The sequence below is a fragment of the Apodemus sylvaticus genome, chromosome 1 (genome assembly GCF_947179515.1).
Source record: "Apodemus sylvaticus chromosome 1, mApoSyl1.1, whole genome shotgun sequence".
Classification (NCBI taxonomy): Eukaryota; Metazoa; Chordata; class Mammalia; order Rodentia; family Muridae; genus Apodemus; species Apodemus sylvaticus.
This window is the reverse complement of record NC_067472.1, coordinates 156,753,650-156,774,561: the sequence shown is the minus strand read 5'-3', so window position 1 is coordinate 156,774,561 and position 20,912 is coordinate 156,753,650. Positions and strand designations below refer to the sequence as shown.

General features: G+C 39.3%; 1 protein-coding gene across 5 annotated transcripts in view; it reads left to right on the top strand.

Moving 5' to 3' along the window:
• Herc2 (HECT and RLD domain containing E3 ubiquitin protein ligase 2) overlaps positions 1-20,912 on the top strand; it is a 165,344-nt gene that overhangs the window by 34,544 nt on the left and 109,888 nt on the right. For all 5 annotated transcript variants that reach the window (XM_052161590.1, XM_052161599.1, XM_052161565.1 and 2 more), the window contains exons 9-18: positions 263-434; positions 1,991-2,164; positions 5,408-5,596; positions 6,158-6,309; positions 7,878-8,035; positions 8,119-8,232; positions 11,549-11,800; positions 13,995-14,188; positions 16,476-16,676; positions 20,612-20,840. In XM_052161590.1, coding sequence (XP_052017550.1) covers positions 263-434; positions 1,991-2,164; positions 5,408-5,596; positions 6,158-6,309; positions 7,878-8,035; positions 8,119-8,232; positions 11,549-11,800; positions 13,995-14,188; positions 16,476-16,676; positions 20,612-20,840 — 1,835 coding nt within the window. The remainder of the gene's footprint in view (positions 1-262; positions 435-1,990; positions 2,165-5,407; positions 5,597-6,157; positions 6,310-7,877; positions 8,036-8,118; positions 8,233-11,548; positions 11,801-13,994; positions 14,189-16,475; positions 16,677-20,611; positions 20,841-20,912) is intronic.

Genomic DNA, 20,912 nt, shown 5'->3' with positions numbered 1-20,912 from the left:
TTCTTAATTTGTTGACTTAATATTCTAAAAGTTTTATGTACAAAGTACTAGCTATTTTTATGCTTTTTAGTAGATGACAATTATCTTTTGCTAAATTCTTAGCATTAATTCAGTGATTTAATTGCCAAGAATTATTTCTATGACATAGTTTTAGCATCTTTTTTCATATCATTGTTCTGTAATTCACTATTTCTATAGTTTTGATGTGGTATGGCAAACATTAATTTGTTTTTACTAGAGAGTAAATATCCTTCCTTTTCAGCCAAATGTTGTCTGCCATCCTGTTGTTGCTTCAGCTGTGGGACAGTGGGGCACAGGAGACTGACAATGAGCGCTCTGCCCAGGGCACCAGTGCTCCTCTTTTACCTCTGCTGCAGAGGTTTCAGAGCATCATCTGCAGTAAGGACATGCCACATACAGAGAGCGACATGCATGTGAGTGTCACCTGGGGTCTTGTGTATAGATGACCCTTTCTTATTCTGATAATATTAAAGAACTAGGTTATTTTAGGTGAGCCAGAATGTGTACTTCCATGGGAGTAGGTACCTTTTGAGTGTATTTGTTTACTGCTGATAGGAGCACATGAGATGGGGCAGGTATGGAAGGTCACATGTACTATATTGACAAGATAGAAATAGAGTATCATACATGCGATAGAGATTCCTCCGTATGGCAGCTTTGAGATTTGGACTTAGGAAGATGAATGTGGTTTGGCATGGATCTACTGGCCTAGAGAGACCTGTGTACTGCTTGCCATGTTGATTTTGCAGACTTTGCTAGGTCAGCTGTGGCAATCTCTGTGTGTGGGGTTTAGTGTCTGTGTCTTCCCTGAGGCTGCTTGATTGTTTTGGGAGTGAATTTTAGATTCTGTGTTAGGCTGTTTTGTGTTAAATGTAAACAAATACTGGTGAAATCTGGAGGACTTTGGCTCTTTATCTATTTGTCTTTTCTGTAAAGAGTTAGGTGTTTCATGATCACTTTGGCCTGATATATGTGTTGAAACTCTTAAGTGATAATGAGACTTTTTTTTTTTTTTACAAGAGTTAGAAATATGATACTAATTGACGGCCAGACCGGGCGGTACAGACCTAGAATCTTAGCTACTTGGTAGGCTGAGACAGAAGGATCAAAGATTTAAAACTAGCCCAGGCAACTTAAGGAGACCCTGTTTCCAAATTTCAAATGGGTGGGGTGGAGTTGTTAAAGACTCTTAGAGTACTTGTCTAACAATAGGTTTAATTCCTGGGTCTGTAAAACCAGAAGATAAATCAAAATCCCTCTCTAAAGTGGGCAATATTCGTATCAAAATGAGGGGTTTTGTTGTGTTTTGTTTTTAGCGTTCAAAGCATGCTGAAGTACTGTGTTATGTTTCAGAGAGCTTGCTCTATGATTCTATATGTTTTTTAAAAAATGTGTGTGTGTGTCTGTCTGTCTGTCTTTCTGTCTGTCTGTGAGTCTCCGTCTTTACCTTGTGTGGAGAGCAAAGGTCAATTTGGGGTTTTCTACCTCAAAAGCCACCAACCTTATTCTTACTTGTCTAGAATTTCTCAGGTAGATCAGACTGGCTGGCCAGTGGCCGTGTCTCAGTCTCCCTTGTCAGGGTGTCTGACATTTTTTATATGGGTTCTGGGAATTGAATTCAGGTCGTTTTGCTAAGTACTGTATGGACAGAACTATTTATCCAGTTCCCTTATTAGGGTTTGAGAGCAGTCTTCCTAAAGGATGTTTTGGCTGTATTAATAGTTCATATAGAGTTTGCATATGTGTGGTACAAAAGTATATAGATTGTACAGTCAATATTATGTGTATTTATATGCCATGTATGGGGGAGTAAAAATGTATAGTGCAGTTGTATAATTAACGTTGTTTGATGACTAAAATAACACAGGAAGTACATAACTAAATACCGAAACATAAATAGTGATTAGAAGTTGATGATGGTATTTTTTCTCCACTGTTTCTGACTGTTTGTTTCTCTCTCTTAATCTAGCTTTTATCTGGCCCTTTAAGCCCCAATGAGAGTTTCCTAAGGTACCTTACTCTTCCACAAGACAATGAACTTGCCATCGATTTACGACAAACTGCAGTTGTTGTCATGGCTCATTTAGACCGTCTGGCTACACCCTGCATGCCTCCTCTGTGTAGCTCTCCAACGTCCCATAAGGTATGTGCTAGAGCAGCACTTTCTTCTTGTGTAATGATACAAATCCTTCCAACCTTGAATGTGCTAGGCAAGTACTTTAACACAATCTTAGTTTCATTTCTTGTTGGTGCGACTTAAAACCAAAAACCAAAAATGACAACAACATAAACCCCCCTTAGGACTCTGTCAAAAGCAACCTAAGGGAGAAAGAGTTGCTTTTTTTTTTTGGTTTTTTGGTTTTTTGGATTTGGCTTTTTCGAGACAGGGTTTCTCTGTGTAGCCCTGGCTGTCCTGGAACTCACTCTGTAGGCCAGGCTGGCCTCGAACTCAGAAATCTACCTGCCTCTGCCTCCCAGAGTGCTGGAATTACAAGCGTGTGCCACCACCACCCGGCAAGAGTTGCTTACTGTAGCTCATAGTTTGAGTGTATGTGGTAGCAGGAGCTTGAAGTAGCTCACAGTAGGTCACATGGCATTCACAGTCCGTAATCAAGAGAGTGGTGAGTGCTTACTAATGCTAGGCTTGCTTTCTTCCTGGATAGTCCACTGCCCAGGGAATAGGCTCATCCACAGTTAAGGTGAGTCTTCTCTCAATTTAAATAGCAAGGTAATTCTCTACAGGCATGCCCAGAGGCTCACTTCCCAGGCTAGTCCATGTTCTGCTAGGTTGATAATTAACACTATCACAAACACTCAGCTCCTACCGGCTTATTATTATTTGTGTGGTGTATAATTTGGAGTTCTTGTAGATTCTCATTTTGTGTATGTGCCAAATTTGTTATTTCTGATAATGGCGGTTATAATGTTTAAATGTGCCTATAGTTCAGAGTGTGGGTTAATGCTCTGGGTGGGTTATGAAGAAAACACACATGCTCAGAAATGCTTCGATCAAGTGGGATGTGCTCACTTAACTAGAGGGCACCTACAGCCCTCAGACTGATCACATTTATTGTGTAGGTGTAAGGACAGTAAGTACAGGAGGGGTTAAGTCAGTCTCATGGGAGGTCTCTGCAAGGGAGCAGTCCAAGGTGTAAACATCTGGGAGGGAGGAGGAGGTATAGTCTGCTTTTGTATGCACTGTGAATAATGTTGCTCTGATTGGGGAAGGCTCTCTTTTCCTGAATCTGAAGCATTTGGGTCCTTGACATGGCCATGCTCATACCAGTAATCTATTTATTCAGAACTTCATCCATTCCAGACAAGTACTCAGGGCTTAGTGACTAATTAGGGACCTTGGAGAGCTTACCTTTGTCCACATGACAGCAGGCTTTATGCCACGTGTAGGGAAATACCAGAGAATCTTTTCTTATTTTAGTGCTGGAAATTAAACCCATGGCCTTGTTTACTCTAATCATATATGTTGTCACTGAGGTATTAGTGTATAATGGTGGTTATAATGTAATGACAATGCAGTCAGTCATATATTATGTAGAACGTATAAATAACAGTATGGTAGGAGTGGAGTAGTGATTGGCCTATGTGATAAGAAGCTGGACATGCCTGCCCATCAAAGATATCACATATAAACACAGCTGCTGATCACAATATTCCCCCTATTGTAGTCAGGAGAAAATGAGTGTTTGGTGTGGTAGTGTTCTTGTCAAGATTATGCAGGGAAATCCTGGCTTTCAATCTAAGCTTTTTACTTGGGGGAAAATATACTTATAAAATACACACACACACACACACACACATACACACACACACACATCACATATTTATATGTGATGTGTGTGTGTGTGTATGTGTGTGAATATATATAATTATATAATATATATTTTTCTGTCTGTTTCTACATGGTTCAAAATCAGGCTTGTATATAACAATGTATTAGCACTATTGTTTCCTCTCTTGATTTTCACATACCCTGCATCCTATCTGCTTAATCCACTTTTGCTAAGTTTGGTCTGTAACTTTTCACTGTTCTCTGGAATGGACATATTAGTAGTAGCATGGTACAATTATTCTTTGGCTTCTTATTTTTTCTTTAGCTTTTTTGTCTTACCAAATAGATACACTGGCATCTTCTGTATCAGTAAATAGAGATGGTCTCTTAACTTTTAAAAGCTGTTTTAATACATATGTGTTGAGCTCTACCTGTCAAATTTCTCTCTCCTCCTTCTCTACCATTTCCTCCTCAAGTTGTTAATGTTATTTTGAGTCATTGTCTCACTATGTAACCCTGTCTGGACTGGAACCTGATATTGACCAGGCTTTGGCCTTGAATTCATAAGGTTCTGCCTCTCCTTGTCTCTTGAGTGCTGTGATGAATGGCATGCCTGCCAATACATCTTTTTCTTTGTTTGTTTTTATTGTTTTTTTGTTTGTTTTTTGTTTTTTTTTTTTGATTTCGTTTTTTTGAGACAGGGTTTCTCTGTATAGTCCTGGCTGTCCTGGAACTCACTCTGTAGGCCAGGCTGGCCTCGAACTCAGAAATCCGCCTGCCTCTGCCTCCCAGAGTGTTGGGATTACAGGCGTGCGCCACCACTGCCCAGCTTGTTTTTTGTTTTATGTTTTTTTGTTTGTTTGTTTGTTTGAATACATCTTTTTCTTAATTACTCTCTTTAATGGACGCCTGAATTATTGACAGAATGTTGCTTCCCAAATAGTACTGTGTTGTATGATCTGGTACATGTTTCTGTTTATCATATGTGCCTTTACAGTATTAGTGAGATAACCTAGCATGGGCGAGTTATGTTCAGGTTGTTCCCAAATAGCTTCACTACTATCACCCTCACCATTTTTACCCATCCTTATGCTTGGGGTTTTGATTTTCTCCAGTTTTGACACAAAAATAACCTGTTGTAGTTTTAGCATTGAAAATATATTGAAGGGCCAGGTTTTGAATAATACTCTTAGATGAAATATTGTGGATGAATAACCCAGTTAACATTTAACTGAGGCAATGTGAAATGTTCTGAGTTATTTTGATGGTTTCTTTTTTATTTTTTTCCAATTTGTCTTTTTTTAAAATATCTATTTATTTTATGTATGTGAGTAACACTGTAGTTGTCTTCAGATTCACCAGAAGAGTGATCCCATTACAGATGATTGTGAGCCACCATGTGGTTGCTAGGAATTGAACGCAGGACATCTGGAAGAGTAATCAGTGCTCTTAACCTCTGAGCCATCTCTCCAGCTCCTATCTTGATGTTTTCAATCAATCTCTTGTTTTGTTTTTAGCTTATATAGTATCTCTGTATTAGTCCTGGGTATTCTCTTACTCTAAAGAAAATGTTTATGTGTGTGTGTTCTTTTCTTACAGGGATCATTGCAGGAGGTCATAGGTTGGGGGTTAATAGGATGGAAATACTATGCCAATGTTATTGGTCCAATCCAGTGTGAAGGCCTTGCCAGTCTGGGGGTAATGCAGGTCGCCTGTGCAGAAAAGCGGTTCCTGATCTTGTCCCGCAATGGCCGTGTGTACACACAGGCTTACAACAGTGACATGCTGGTAGGTGCTGAGTGTAGTGTTTCTGCATGCCTCCTTCAGTGGTGGGGGTCCCTGCTGTAGATGCAACACAGTCTAGTATTCTTGGTCATTGGTGTCTGTTCATTGTATATTATTAATCATGTTAAATTATCTCATTTATGATAATTATCAGGGTTTTAAGTTTTTAAGATCAAGAACTCCATCAGATAATTCCTATTGCTTATCATGATTGCATTTTGCCAAACCATTTTTCACATGTATGGTAGTTAACAGAAACAGAATGGGGTCTGAAGAGCATTGCAGTACCGTGTGTGCTCTCATTTAAGGAAAGTACTTGAATTGTGCATCTGTGTTACACAGGCTTCCTGCCTTAGGGATTCCCACACCAGCTTTTGTCATTCACTTGGAGAATTCTTAATGTTCTCTTGGTGCTGGAATGGAGAACAGGTCAGAAGCTCTGAAGATTCCTAGTCTGTCTGTTTGAGTGTGTTTGCTCAGGGAGAATATGAATGGGAGAGTCATCCTGTGTCCGTTGTTCATTATTATGACTGACTAACGTTATTCCCATCTTTACCTTTCTAGGCTCCACAGCTGGTCCAGGGTCTTGCCTCCAGAAACATTGTGAAAATTGCTGCCCATTCTGATGGTCACCACTATCTGGCTTTGGCTGCTACGGGGGAGGTGTACTCTTGGGGCTGTGGGGATGGCGGAAGGCTGGGCCACGGGGACACAGTGTACGTATAGAAATGTTTCAGAAACTGGTATGTTTCTGGTTGTTCAAATTCACAACAGAATGCAAAATGTTAGGGGTGATTTTATCTGTCTACTGCAGAATTTAGATAAGGAGGGAGATATAACATGTTGGTTTGCTTCTCTTCTCTTCTCTTCTCTTCTCTTCTCTTCTCTTCTCTTCTCTTCTCTTCTCTTCTCTTCTCTTCTCTTCTCTTCTCTTCTTCTCCCTTGAGACAGGGTCTCACTATGTAGCTCTGACTCTCCTGAAACTCACAATGTAGACCAGTTTGTCCTTGAACTCACAGATAACTGCTTGCCTTTGCTGAGATTAAAGGTATGGGTCACTTCCCCTGGCCTGTGTCCATTCTTGATAAATGACTCCTTGAGAACTTGCTACAAGTAGGATTGCCAGAATTAGCAAGGGCTAGCAACTGTCCCTTCCATCATGTTTTCTAAATACAACAAACCCCACATCTTGTCCTGCTGTTCACATTGTATCATGTCTTCTGCCAGTAGGACCCTTGGATGTCATGATGTTTTGTTTACAAGCATAAAAAGCAATCTTATGTTTTTGTGTCGAAGGTTTTAGTCACCATGTAAGAATAGAAATAAAATAGGAAATGGTTATTTTAAATGCTCAGGGGTAAAATGGAGAGATCTGCCAGTTACCACAGAGTAATGGTACCATTTTATATGGTGGTGTTTTAAGAGGACCTTGGTAGAAAAATCTGGCAATAGGTGAATGTGCTGTTCCTGGGGTAAGTTTACTTCATGGGTCAGAGCATCAGTGAGGAGCAGTCAGGTACAGTAAGAAGCATTCCCAGCCTTAACTGTGTCTGAGTTGGTGGAGAAGGGGCTTGAGAAGAGAGGGCAGAGAGAGAAACATCACTACTTAGAATATTCTCTGGGAAGAATCTCAGTCTGCTGGAAAAGTAGTGATCTGTATGATGCATTCTGTTAGAGGTCAGAAATAACCCTAAAGCTATAATGTAAGAAATTGAAAAAAATGAGATAAAACCAGTGAAACACTTCCTCACCCCCAGCTCCCACACACGTACCAAATTTACTATTGGGTAGGCTTTGGCACATTCATTTAGTGTAGGAACCACCACAAGCAAGAGAGGATGTGCTGCCATTGCTCCAGGCTTGTGTGTGTATCCTTTGTACTTATTTCCTGATGTCCCCCTCTAGCTCCTGCCAACCATTATTTTGCACTCTGTTCATATTATTTTGTCATTTCTAGAATTGACTATAGTCAATTGTATAGGAGTTTATTTCTGACTTTAACTTACAGTATAGCCATGTTAAAGGGTGTCTCAGCATTCATTGCTTTGTTGCTGATAGATTGTGATTGGGGACATTAGGAGCAGAGCTCTTTTTTTTTTTTTTTTTAGTTCTTTAAGTCTGTAATAATTTAATTAATTTAAGTCTTGCTGAATCCAATTTAGCAAGCAGTGATGTTTGGTGTTTGAGATAGAAAGGCAAAAAGTCTTGTGTTCTGATTACCTCTTTACTTTTTCTAACTCTTATGAAATTCCTACTTTGTTGTTTTTTGCCTTCCTTCCTGCAGGCCTCTGGAGGAGCCCAAGGTGATCTCAGCTTTCTCAGGAAAACAGGCTGGGAAGCACGTGGTGCACATAGCATGTGGGAGCACATATAGCGCAGCCATCACTGCTGAGGGGGAGCTGTACACCTGGGGCCGTGGGAACTACGGCCGCTTGGGCCATGGTATGTCTACTGTACATGAATAGAGTAGCAGGAGCTTGCTGCTTTTGAGAGACATTGAGAATGACAGTTGTATCTGTTTCAAGGCTCCAGTGAAGATGAGGCTATTCCAATGCTGGTGGCTGGACTCAAAGGACTAAAGGTCATTGATGTTGCCTGCGGGAGTGGGGATGCTCAAACCCTGGCCGTGACTGAGAATGGTATGTAGAGCTTATGCTGCCCTGGACTGTTTCTTAGGGATGTAGGTGGCTGTGGCCTGCATGAGTGAGTTTTGGAACTGTATGAACCTCCTTAGGCTGCACTCTCTGGTTGGTGTGTGTATTGGTTACTTTTTTGTTGCTTTGATAAAGCACAATAACCAAGGTAACTTGTAGGAGGAAGTTATTTTGAGTTATGTTTCTAGAGGATTAAAGTCCGTCATGGCTGGGAGGCATAGCAGCAGTCAGGCAAGACAGCTGGAGCAGAGCCTTGAAAGATCACATCTTGAATGCAAGCACACAGCAAAGAGCAAACTCGAAGGAGAAGCTTTTTACTCTCCAAGCCTGCGCACAGTGATGTTCTTCCTTCCTCAGTCTGTACTGCCACTTATGCCTTCCCAAGACAGCAGCTGAAACCCTAGTGTTCAGATGCCCAAGATTATGAGGGATATTCCTGATTCAAACTACCACAGTAGGATCTCAGCAGCTTCAGCGAAGAGGCCCAAGAATACCCCAGGATTTGGTTCTTGAAAGCAGGTGGCTGCCTAGGGGCTACTACCTTTCTTAGTGGGTATTTTATTTTTCACTAAAAATTACAGCTAAATATTATAACTGACATTCTGAATTGTCACTATTAATCTATTGCCCAACATTTAGTCTCTATTGATTGATTATAGCCAATCTTTCATAGTCTTTGTGTATTTTACAACCTAATGTATCTTACTAAATCTCTGGTTTTCTCTCTATGTTTTATTAATAGGTCTGAGATTGTTGTTGTTGTTGTTTTAGTACTGTGAATCTTGGTTCTGCGATCTAAGTACTCTATCATTGAAATTTATTTCTGCTTAACCATAGTTATATGTTTTTGTGTTTATTAGTGAGATAGTATCTTGCTAAGTATCTCTGAATGTCTCTGAACTCATTTTCCTATTGGCTTAGTCTCCATAGAGCTGGGACCACAGGCGTTTGTAACCATGCATAGCACATATATGTATATACGTATGTATGTACCCATACATATATGTATATACATATACACACATATATGGAATGAGAGGGGAAGAGGGAGAGAGATATGTCATCTAGTGGTTCTGATGTGATAGTCAGAAATGTATCCATTTTTACAATGAATTTGTCTGTCTGCATTATGGTGGTCTCACTTCTGTACCTTGTCAGTCCTTGCATTAATTGGGAAAATTTCTTAGTCTGTTTTTTCTTAAAGAGGTTGTCTTAAAAGGTTTTACTTCTGTGAACAGACACTATGACCAAGGGAACTCGTAGACTTTTAATTGGGGCTTGCTTATAGGTTCAGAGGTTCAGTCCATTATCAAGGTGGCAACATCTAGGCAGGCCTGGTGCAGGAGGAGGAGAGAGTTACACAGCTCTTCATCTGATGGCTTTTAGGAAAGACTGGCTTCCAGGCAGCTAGGACAAGGGCCCATGCCACAGTGACTTCGCCTACTCCAACAAGGCCATACCCTGTGCCAAGCATATACAACCATCATAGAGGTTGGATGGCATGTAGAGAATTGACTATGGAGAATGTCTTTGGTGCAAGATAAAATCTTTTTAGTACTTCCATATCCACTTAGAGCCTGCTGTTGATACATATACATTTTCAGAATCACTGTGCTTCTGCTGCTTTTTGAATTCTATAGAGAAGAGTTATCTGAAAGGGCCCTTCATTATTTGTAAATGTCCACTATTGAATGAGTCATATTTCACAAAACTATTAACTAAGATGGTTTTGTTTTGTGATAGAACCTTGCTGTTTTGTCCAGTGGGCCTTGCACTCTGGGGCTCCTACCTTCCTTAGCTTTCTGAGTGCTGGGAGGACTGTGGAGGAGTTACAGTTCCTGGCCAGGTTATACAAGTTGTGCTTGGGTTTTATCCTTGATATTCCTTTAAAGTTTCTGTGAGGAAACGTTTGTAATGATAAAATGTTTAGGACTAGGAATAAGGCTATAAATATTGCTCACCTCACACTTGTGCTTTCTTAGTGCAACTCTTTCTGCTGCATCATTGTTTTCTGAGGTGACTGGTGCAGGAGAAGCATCCTGCCGGTTTTTGCAGTCTGGTCTTGGGTGCTAGACTCACTGAAAACATTGGCTTAACTGTAAGTGACAGAATTTTAGGCAGGACATAAAATTAGGTTCATATTCTGAGATATATGTGTTCACTGAGGTTTTTTTTCACTGGTCAACTAATAGTGTATTATTTATAGTTTTCAGTTTAGATGAGGGATTAGCCTGGCTTGATAGCTAGCATTGTATTGGAATGCTTCCAGATGAGCTTGCTTATGTGTTGTTTCTGGCTGTTTTCTAGTGACTGTGGCATTGTTGGGTCATTATTACAGCCTGTATCACACACAAAGGCTAAATAAAAATATCATCTTATTTTTAAGAAAAAGTACATTTTGGTTTGGACAGTTGAAAGCAGAATGAGAACTGAGTTATTTATAAACAAACTGAAAATTTCATTCTGTTTTTTTTTCTTCTGGATTTCCTCTTACAGCTTTTTCTATTGTATAACTGAACAGTTTTTACCCCCAGTTTATTGAGGTTTTACAAATTATTCAGTTTTAATGACCACGTTTGTAATTTTATTGTACCCTTTTATGTCATTTAATTAAATTACATTGTATTTATATGCGCCATTGGGAAACACTACAATGTTGTGGGGACACCACAGTGCACAGTGCAGACAGACTCCAGAGTGGTCAGTAAAAGGAAGCATTGCCACACCCCTCAGTGCTCACGTCTTGTGGAGCAATGTGATTTTGTTCTGCGTTTAGAATTTAGTTGCAGCAGCAGCATTTGTCTTAAAAAGTAAGAGTCAGAACTTTGTTTTCCATTTAATCCAAATGAAACACCAGCTTTTACTTTTAAAATAAGACTTATTTTTATTTTATGAGTATGCATATTTTGCCATTAAGTATGAATGATCAGTGTGTGTGTGTGTGTGTGTGTGTGTGTGTGTGTGTTACCTGAGGAGGGCAGAAGAGAATGCCGATTCCCTGGAACTGGAATTGAGGAGGACTCTGAGTGCTGAGTGGGAACCAGAGTCCTCTCAAGAATGTTAAGTATTCTAAATCACTGTACCATCTCTCTAGCTCTTGTTTACACTTTTTCAATTACTAATATATCAATTTAAAATATAAATTATATTGTATTTAGTCAATAATCTGTGTAGTATTAACTATATATATAGGTAAGATTGATTTATGTGTTTTATGGATTATTATTTTCAGTCATTTAAAACTTCCATTATGATGTGCAATGAATTTTACTTAAATGTATTTGTAATTTGTGTTTTCTAGGCCAAGTGTGGTCTTGGGGAGATGGCGACTATGGAAAGTTGGGTAGAGGTGGAAGTGATGGCTGCAAAACCCCAAAGCTGATTGAAAAACTTCAAGACTTAGATGTCATCAAAGTGCGCTGTGGAAGTCAGTTTTCTATTGCTTTGACAAAAGATGGCCAAGTTTATTCATGGGGGAAAGGTGACAATCAGAGGCTTGGGCATGGAACAGAAGAACATGTCCGTTATCCCAAACTCTTGGAAGGTTTGCAAGGTGATTGCAGGACTAAAACCCTTGTGAATCTATACTTTAGAAATCTTCAAATTTCTTTCTTTTCTTACCTTATATCCAGTGAATGGAATGTCATTAGAATTATCTTGATAGCTGTAAATAATGGAAAGAGGCTTATATATTGTAATAAATGTCCTAAAATGATTCTTTTAATTCATTTACTTTGAGTCTTATTGTGCTGTGGGGTAACAGCTGGAAGTAGGCTTGATTTCTTCTCCTGGCAGTCGGCTATGACCCTGTTTTTGGTGGCAGGGAATAAGTGCTTGGTTACAGAACTGTGGAGTTTGCATTGGAGATTGAGGAGGAACGGGCAGTCCATGTGTGAGTGAGGGTCCTCTGTGTGTGGTGCTCACTGTAGCATAGAGGGTGGGTCTCCTCTGAGATCCTCCCATAATTTCAGGCATCCTTGCTAGGAATGGCATGTTTGGAGAAAGAACATTAAAACTATGGACTTTATAAAGGGAAAACTCTCCTTTTTTCCCATAATGTTTGGCCTAGTGGGATTGTAGGTTGTCTCCATGCTGTCCTAAGGGCATGCTGGAGAAGTACAGACGAGCTGACAAGAAAGCAGTGAAGGGTGAGGTCAGAGAGTTGGCAAGGTTAGTACATGTATGCCTATCGGACCCTTTGGTATTTGACTTGGTTCAGAGTGAAGCGCGTTCTTCTTAAGGGGCTAGCTTATTAATTGTTAAGGGAGTAGTCCTTTTGTGTTCTCCTCAAAGTTTATTCCCAGATACAGGATTTGGCCTGCGTTTTGTTTCATGGACTAGTTTAGTGGATTCTTACACTAACTCATTTTCCTTTCTCTCTGTTTCTTTAATGAGAGGGTTTGGAAATAGGGCTTTTAAGTGAGACTTGTCAGTTCTTGGTTCATCAGTTTTATTTTATAGCGTGTTAATACTTAAGTCAGTGGGAGTGTTCTGTTCCCAGGTGAGATAAATGCTAAAATAACACAATTCACTCTGTTGCACAATTCTATTGGCTGTCAGTTGGCTTCTTAAAATTTTCTCCATTCATATAGAAAATCTAGGTTTCTAGTTATTAACTAAAATTTGTTTAATTACTTTATTATAGGAATATTTAAATTACTATTGATGTTAATTTACAGTATCTCAGACTTATTAGGTAACACTTTGCTTCAGCTGACTTTATTGACATTATATGGAAACGCTCAGTTGATTATGTTAGATTCACCTTCAAGAAAAGGTATAATACTTTTCTACCAGTACACAAATTATGTGACTTTGAGAAAAGAGTAGGCTTCCTTTTAAGAGAAGGTCTTTAGAGAAGAATATGCTTTGCATGGCTACATCTGCAACACTGAAGGGAAAAATATCTATTAACTGAAAATACCATTTTCCCACCAATATAATTAAATCTCAGAATTTGTGGGACAGGGTTGGAGAGATGTCTCATCCAGTAAAGGCATTTGCTGTGCAAGTATAGTGATCTGCATTTGATCCCCAGAACCCCCATAGAGGTGGAGGAAGAGGACCAACTCTACAAACTTGCCCTCTGACCCCAGTTTGTGTGCTGTGGCATGCCCTCTCCTGCCCAGTAATCAGTCAGCCAATCAGTAAATAATTAATTCATTATGAGAATGTTTTGGTGGTCAAGCATATTTAAAAAAACAGTTTCTCAGGAAACCTATCAAAAGCACCAAAGGAGTGTTGCTTTAAGTTTTTTTTTTTTTTTTTTTTTTTTTTTTTTTTAATTAAGGTTTTTCAGGACAGGGTTTAAAGTCATGAGGTTCTTGAACAGTGCATATGAATAAGTGATCAGGCTTTCTTGTGATTTTCTTGTGATTACAGAGTGTATCTTTTTATGGCGTGTTTATATATCTCTGTCTGTGTGTATCTTATCCAATATGAGTAAGACTAGGGATATGAACTTAAAAATCATACAGTCTTTTTGAATATAATTTTGAATAAGTAACGGAACAAAAAGGCTTATTACTGTAGCTCTAGCTTTGGACTGTGTTATTAATAAATCATAGTTGACAAGACATGATGTATATTTTAATAGCATAGTCAAATCAAGTAAATTGAGCTTCATATTAAAGGATGTCAGAAGTTAATATTGAACGATTTATCTTCTTCTGTAACTGTGAGCGGATGTCCTTCTAGGACTTACAGCCATAGGCTTGATGGTGTAACTGTGTCCATCTTTTCTCTAGGGAAGAAGGTGATTGATGTGGCTGCAGGTTCCACTCATTGCCTTGCTCTGACGGAAGACAGTGAGGTGCACAGCTGGGGGAGCAATGATCAGTGCCAGCACTTTGACACTTTGCGTGTGACCAAGCCAGAACCTACGGCACTACCAGGACTGGACACCAAACACATAGTTGGAATTGCTTGTGGGCCTGCCCAGGTACTGACTACATAGTTAGCTTTGGCATTTTGTACAATTTTATTTATTTTCCAAATGGTCACTGCTAGTATGTTGAAATACCAATGTTTGTGTGCCATCCTTCTATCTTGCAGTTGTTACACAACAAATTACTACATTTAGTTTTTTTCTTCTGTACATTGTAGAGAAAGCATATTCTACCTAGCTCTTCATTGTTGGCTGTGAGTTGCTTCTTTTTTGGGACATACTCTAAATGGATTCTAAAATTTGTTCAAAATTTTTTTCTGACATTATGTAAGTTAAGTAATTTTCATTTTGGAAAGTACTGGTTTTCATATATTGACTAATCTCTGTATTACTGCTATCACTATTGATCATGGTCTTTTATTCTTTTTATCTTTAGGTTTTACCTGATAATATTTTGTTATCTATGTGTGTGTGTGTGTGTTTGTTTGTTTGTTTGTGTGTGTTTGTGTTTGTGTACTCATCAGGGTTACTGGCATCCAGCCTTCTTTGTCCTCTTATTTGATTTCTATGAGGCTAAAGTTGGCCTTATGAAAAGATTATGAAAAGAAGTAGGGCACTTTCCCTTGTGTTTTCTAAAAGGGATTATGTTCAGTACTACTTCTCCTTTACATATTTGTGAATTCATCTGAGCCTAGAAATATAATTTCATTAGAAGTTCAATTTCTATACCAGAAAAAGAGGCATTCCTGGTTTCTGTTTCATGGGTAGGTTTTGTTCCATTCTGTTACAGTTGTCAAATTAATGGATAAAGGTTTTTTTTTTGTTGTTGTTGTTTTTGTTTTTTGTTTTAATTATCTTTAATCTATTTTTACAGTCCAGTTATTCTTCTCCTCCCAGTCTGCCTGGTCCGCCTTCCAAAACTTCTTCCTCCCATTCCTCCTCCCCCATCTCCAAGAGGATGTCCCCTTCTCCACCAACCCACCAGGCCTCCCCATCCCTGGGCCCTCACGTTTCTTTAGGGTTAAATGCATCTTCTCTCTTTGAGGCCAGACCAGGTAGTCCTTTACTATATATTGTATGAGGGGCCTCGGACCAGCTGGTGTATGCTGCCAGTTGGTGGCTCAGTGTCTGAGAGATCTTGGGTCTAAGTTAGTTGAGACTGCTGGTCTTCTTCCTCAGCTTCTTCCAGCTTTCTCTAATTCAACCACAGGGGTCCCTGACTTGAATCTATTGGTTGGGTATAAGTATCTGTGTCTGTCTTGGTCAGCTGCTTGTTGGGCCTCTTGGAGGGCAGCCAGGCTGGGCTCTTTTCTGTAAGCACACCATAACATTAGTCATAGTGTCATGCCTTGGAGCCTCCCCTTGAGATGGATCACAATTTGGTCCAGTTGTTTTGTTTTTTAAGTATTCTCTGATTAAGCATTTGAGGTCATTATTGCCACTTGGATACTAGTAATTTGTCTATTTTCTTGGCTTCAGTGTTTCCCATTATTAGAGGTTTAATTTTATTGATCTTTTAAAATAACTACTTTTAGTCCATTTTTAACTTCTTATTTTTTCTTAACTATGTTGTTTTTTCCTTTTTTTTTTTGTTTTTTTTTTTTTTTTGTTTTTTTGGATTTGATTTTTTTTGAGACAAGGTTTCTCTGTATAGCCCTGGCTGTCCTGGACCTCACTCTGTAGACCAGGCTGGCCTCGAACTCAGAAATCCACCTGCCTCTGCCTCCCAGAGTGCTGGGATTACAGGCATGCGCCACCATCACCCGGCATTTTTTCCTTTTTTTAAAGTGTCTTTCACTTCAGATTGCTTGGGCTCAATTTTCAGGTTCCTTACAGTGGCGTCCTGGGTCATTGGGTTTAGCCCTTTTCTGTCTCTGCATTTGATACTATAAAATTTCCCTCTAAGTAATGTTTTTCTAGGTTAATTGTTCTCTGACTGTCAGTTAGGCACATCAAACTGAAGGTGTATTTCAGTTTCCTTCCTTGGAAGTTTGTGTATACGCTAATATGCTTAGATAATACTTAGAGCTGCTGTTGTGCCCTGTAAGTGGGCTGAGTGCTCACCCCCAGCCAGTAGTGTAGATTAGTAATTTTGTGAGTAAAAACAGTTTGGAAAAAGATTTATATGTTTTTTAGGAATGGAATTGAGGTGGGAGGGTGAAAAAGAAGAGGAAATTAGAGATAGTTTATACGTTAGACTGCCATGAATTTGGGGATGTAGAGGGATAACTAAGTGGTATCGTGGGGTGTTCTCATCACACTAAGTGCTAAGTCTCTTCAGTGGAACAGACTACTGATGAACCTACAGATTTCATGTTTGGTTCCTTTTTTTCTTGCACAGAGCTTTGCATGGTCATCTTGTTCTGAGTGGTCCATTGGCCTTCGTGTCCCTTTTGTAGTAGACATCTGCTCAATGACTTTTGAGCAGCTGGATCTCCTGCTGCGTCAAGTCAGTGAGGGAATGGACGGCACAGCTGACTGGCCCCCACCACAGGAGAAAGAGTGCATGGCTGTGGCAACGCTGAATCTTCTGCGACTGCAGGTGGTAATTCTTTGTTGGTTTCCTGTCCCTTTATATATGCCTTGGGAATTCTTGACTGTATTCATATAATGTATAGAGTGTATTCATATAGAATGTATATATGTCATATAGTGTATAGAGTGTATTCATATAGAATGTGTGAATTTCAGCCTGTTGAAAAATTAATAAAACCTTGAAAGTATTTTAAAATAAGATTATGATGGAGTTATGTGTATAAGGCTTTTAACATTTGATCTTATTTTGTTTTTCCTGGAAGTCAGTCTTTGCATATAGGTAAGAGTATGTACAGAATGAGTTATTTCTGCTATAACCACTGTCCTGACATTCATGTGGGGAGAGCGTGTATGGAGAAATGTCTGAGACAGTAGAAGGAAGAGAGTGGTAAACTCCAGTTGACAGACTAGTGCCACTGGATTGTCTTTTAGACTGTGAAAGCTGTATTCAGTAATGTGGCTCCCTACGTCAGTTCCTTCTCTTCCTCACATGGGTATGAAAGTCACCCAGCCTTTCTCCTAGCCTCTCTTTCTTACCCTTGTAGGTTGATCCTAAACTGCCTTTCAATTATATTAGATATAAGGTGTTCTGTTACTTTGTCTCTGAAAGAGCATTTCCAATTACAATTTTAGAATATTGTCTGATTTTGAAAATATGTTATTTTTTAAATTATGTGTGTATATATATATGTGTGTGTCTGTGTATGGGTATGCAGGTGGGTATCGCTAACTTTAGGAAATAGTCTGATTTTATGATTTGTAAAGTAGTAATAAAAGTCCTTTAGGGCTGGTATAGCAGTATAATTATTTTTTAAGTTTTCTCTAATAGAATTTTTAAAGATGCCATACTCAAAATGTAATCCTTTGTTTTCCCAATAGCCAGTTCAGTTTACTTTGTTAATATACCTGGTCTTCTTGGGATCAGATAATTTCCTCAGATTCCTTCTTATAAAGGTTTTCTTTTCCTCCCTTCAGGGTATGTGAGATTAAAGTTTGAAAAACGCTTATTTTAGCTTTTCAAGATAATTCATTAAGTTAGAGGGGGACCCACCCTCTCAGTTCTAGGGATGAACCTACGGCATCACACGTGCTCAGCAAGTGTTTACCAAAACTCAGCTGCGCCACAGGTCATCTCCGGTTTATTAGCTCTTAGAAAATGTTCTACTGAAAATAGGTCTTGTATTGTTGATGAGAAGTCTTTCACTGGTACACTTGATCCTTTGTAGCTAACACATCTTTCTCTTTGGTAGCCTCTCAAATGTTCTGTCTAGGTGAAGCTTTTCTAAATGTAATTTGAGGTTATGATGTTCCTTAGTATTCGAGCTCATGTTCTCACTGAGTTTGAAATTGCTCTCTACTTTTTTTTTTTTTTAAATAGTTATTTATTATTATATGTGAAAGTACACTGTAGCTGTCTTCAGACAGACCAGAAGAGGGTGTCAGGTCTCGTTACAGATGGTTGTAAACCAACATGTGGTAGCTGGCATTTGAACTCAGGACCTTTGGAAGAGCAGTCAGTGCTCTTAACCACTGAGCCATCTCTCCAGCCCCTGCTCTCTACTTTTAATCTATATCCCCCCAGAGAAGCCAAATAAATATGTTGAGTGTCTTTTTATTATCCCACCCTTCATGACTTCTTTGATAGTTTTAAATCTCTTCATTGCTTTTACCCTTCATCTCTCAATCTTACTGTTCTAAGTGGTTTACTCATTTCTTCATTTCAAAAATTGTTTCTTTAGCTCAATAGACCCGGTTACTGAATTGTTTAACAGGTATTTATTTGGAGTGCTGTATAAGATGGTGATTCAAGCACATTTTCCTAGGCCCATGCAATTGGAGCCTCTGTATATACAAACCAAAAAGCATGACTATTAGGGCAGGACGTAGAATGCAGAAAGGGCACAAAGGAACTTCCTGGCCCTGCACACCTCTGTCTTAAGGGTTCTGTTCTTGGAACTGCTTTTACATTTTTAGAATGTGGTCAGTTTTGAACCTTTGTTTTTATCTCAATATTTTTGTCTTCTGGTGTCTGCTTTTTATTGTTGCTGTTGTTATAGTTGGTTTTTTGAGACAGGGTTTCTCTGTGTTAGCCCTGGCTGTCCTGGAACTTGCTCTGTAGACCAGGCTGGCCTCTTAAAGGTCCACCTGCCTCTGTCTTCCAAGTGCTGGGACTAAAGGTGTGCACCACCCCTGCCCTGCTTATTCTTTATTTTTCTAGGATTTATTTTTTTTATTACATTTGTTTATATTTATTTGTATGTCTATATGAGTGTGTGTGTATGTGTGCTCATGTTGGCCAGAAGAGGTCATCAGATTCCATGGAGTTGGAATTACAGGTCATTGTGAGCATGAAGACATGGGGACTGGGAATGAAGCTGTGTCCTAAATTTATAACTGAATAAACTGATGAGCCATGGTTCTAGTTCCAACCTTGATTAAAACATTTTGTATTACATTTATGTATTTATGTATTCCTATATGTGTGTGTGTGTGTGTGGGGGTCAGAGGGTAACTTGTGGAAGTTCGTTATCCATCTGCCATGTAGGTCCTAGTTTAAATTCAGGTTGTTAGGCTTGGTGGTATGTGACCTTATTGGCTATACAGTATTACTGGCTCTCTGATTCTTAACTTCTAAGAATATTTTTCATATACTTATATGTACTTTTTTTTTCCTTTTTTAATCACCATCTCTAGGGACATAATTTTCTTTGAAAAATATCTTCCCTCATGTTATTTTGTTTCAGATAGTACCTGTTCCTTTCCATAGTGATAGCAGTATCTCTTTGCTTTGGTCAAGGTGACCCTAGAAGCCAGTTTTGTATTTACTTCTGTTATGCTGTAGGGTTTTATAGTTTATAGTGGGATCAAGTGGTCATTTTGTCCTCTGGTATTTGTGCTTAGATGGGTAGTAGACTGTTATCTCATAGCTATTCAGAGGGCAGGCTGGCTCCCTGGTTTCGTGAGCACTAGAAGAGTTGTCTAAGAATAGTGTGACACTCTATCACACTAGGCCGTCAGATTTCTAGGGAAAGCTCAGGTTTAGCAGGTGATTGTGAGGAGTGTGGGAACTGCTCTTCTGTTCATTGGATGGCTGATCTAATGCTCAGCCTGGGCCCCCGCTTTTTAAGAGCAGAGCCTTTGGCTCCTACCTTGTCAGTGTACTTGCTTTGCCCCGAGGACTTTGCTTGTGAGCTGTGGCTTAGCTATCTAGTTTTAAAGTGCAGTTGGTTCCAGGCATTTTTCTGTTGGGTGCAGACTGTTGGGGATTGCACTGATTGTTGCTGCTTCTACATTATTTAGTCCTTTGTGCTGATCTTGTATTTTGCAGTTGTATAGTGAGAGCTGGGTAAGACATTGTTTTTGTAAAGTACTTTTACAATGAGATTTCCCAGATATAGGGGTTAAAACATTTTAGTAGTTTTTAAAAATTCATGTAAGGATCAGTCTTTCCAATCTGAAAATTAAAATTTGAAATGGTTCCAATTTTAAACTTTTTTCAGTATTAATGTGATTTTGTTGATGGAAAATTCATTGTATGCCAACTGTTTCATGTGTAAAAAATTTTTAAAATCATGTAGCTGGGCATGGTGGTGCACAGGCTTTTATCCCAGCTCTTGGGAGACAGAGGAGTGAATTTCTGTGAGTTCAAGGCCAGCCTGGTCTACAGATTGAGTTCTAGGACAACAAACAAAATAATGTATAATTTATGTCCAGGCTACATATAGTAGGTGTGTATGAAGCACACATAAATTTTGTATAATACATGAGTCCTTTAAGTTGCATATGTATAAAAATATTCCAATATGTGAAACATTTTGGATAAGAGATATCAATTTGAACTGAAAAGTTAATTTTGTTTATGTAAGTAACATTTCAAATTAAAGTTTATTCAGTCCTTTATTAACATTTGGATGTTCTAAATACTTTTTCTTCTTTTTATAGCTGCATGCTGCCATTAGTCACCAGGTTGAGCCGGAATTCCTTGGTTTAGGTCTGGGCAGCGTGCTCCTGAACAGCCTCAAGCAGACAGTGGTGACCCTGGCCAGCAGTGCTGGAGTGCTGGGCACGGTGCAGTCAGCTGCCCAGGCCGTACTCCAGAGCGGCTGGTCTGTGCTGCTGCCCACAGCCGAGGAGCGGGCCAGGGCGCTCTCAGCACTCCTGCCCTGCACAGGTGAGCTTTTGTTAGGTGAAGAATTGTGCACAGACGAAAATGTGGGAAGGGATGTGGGAGGGCACTTATCCA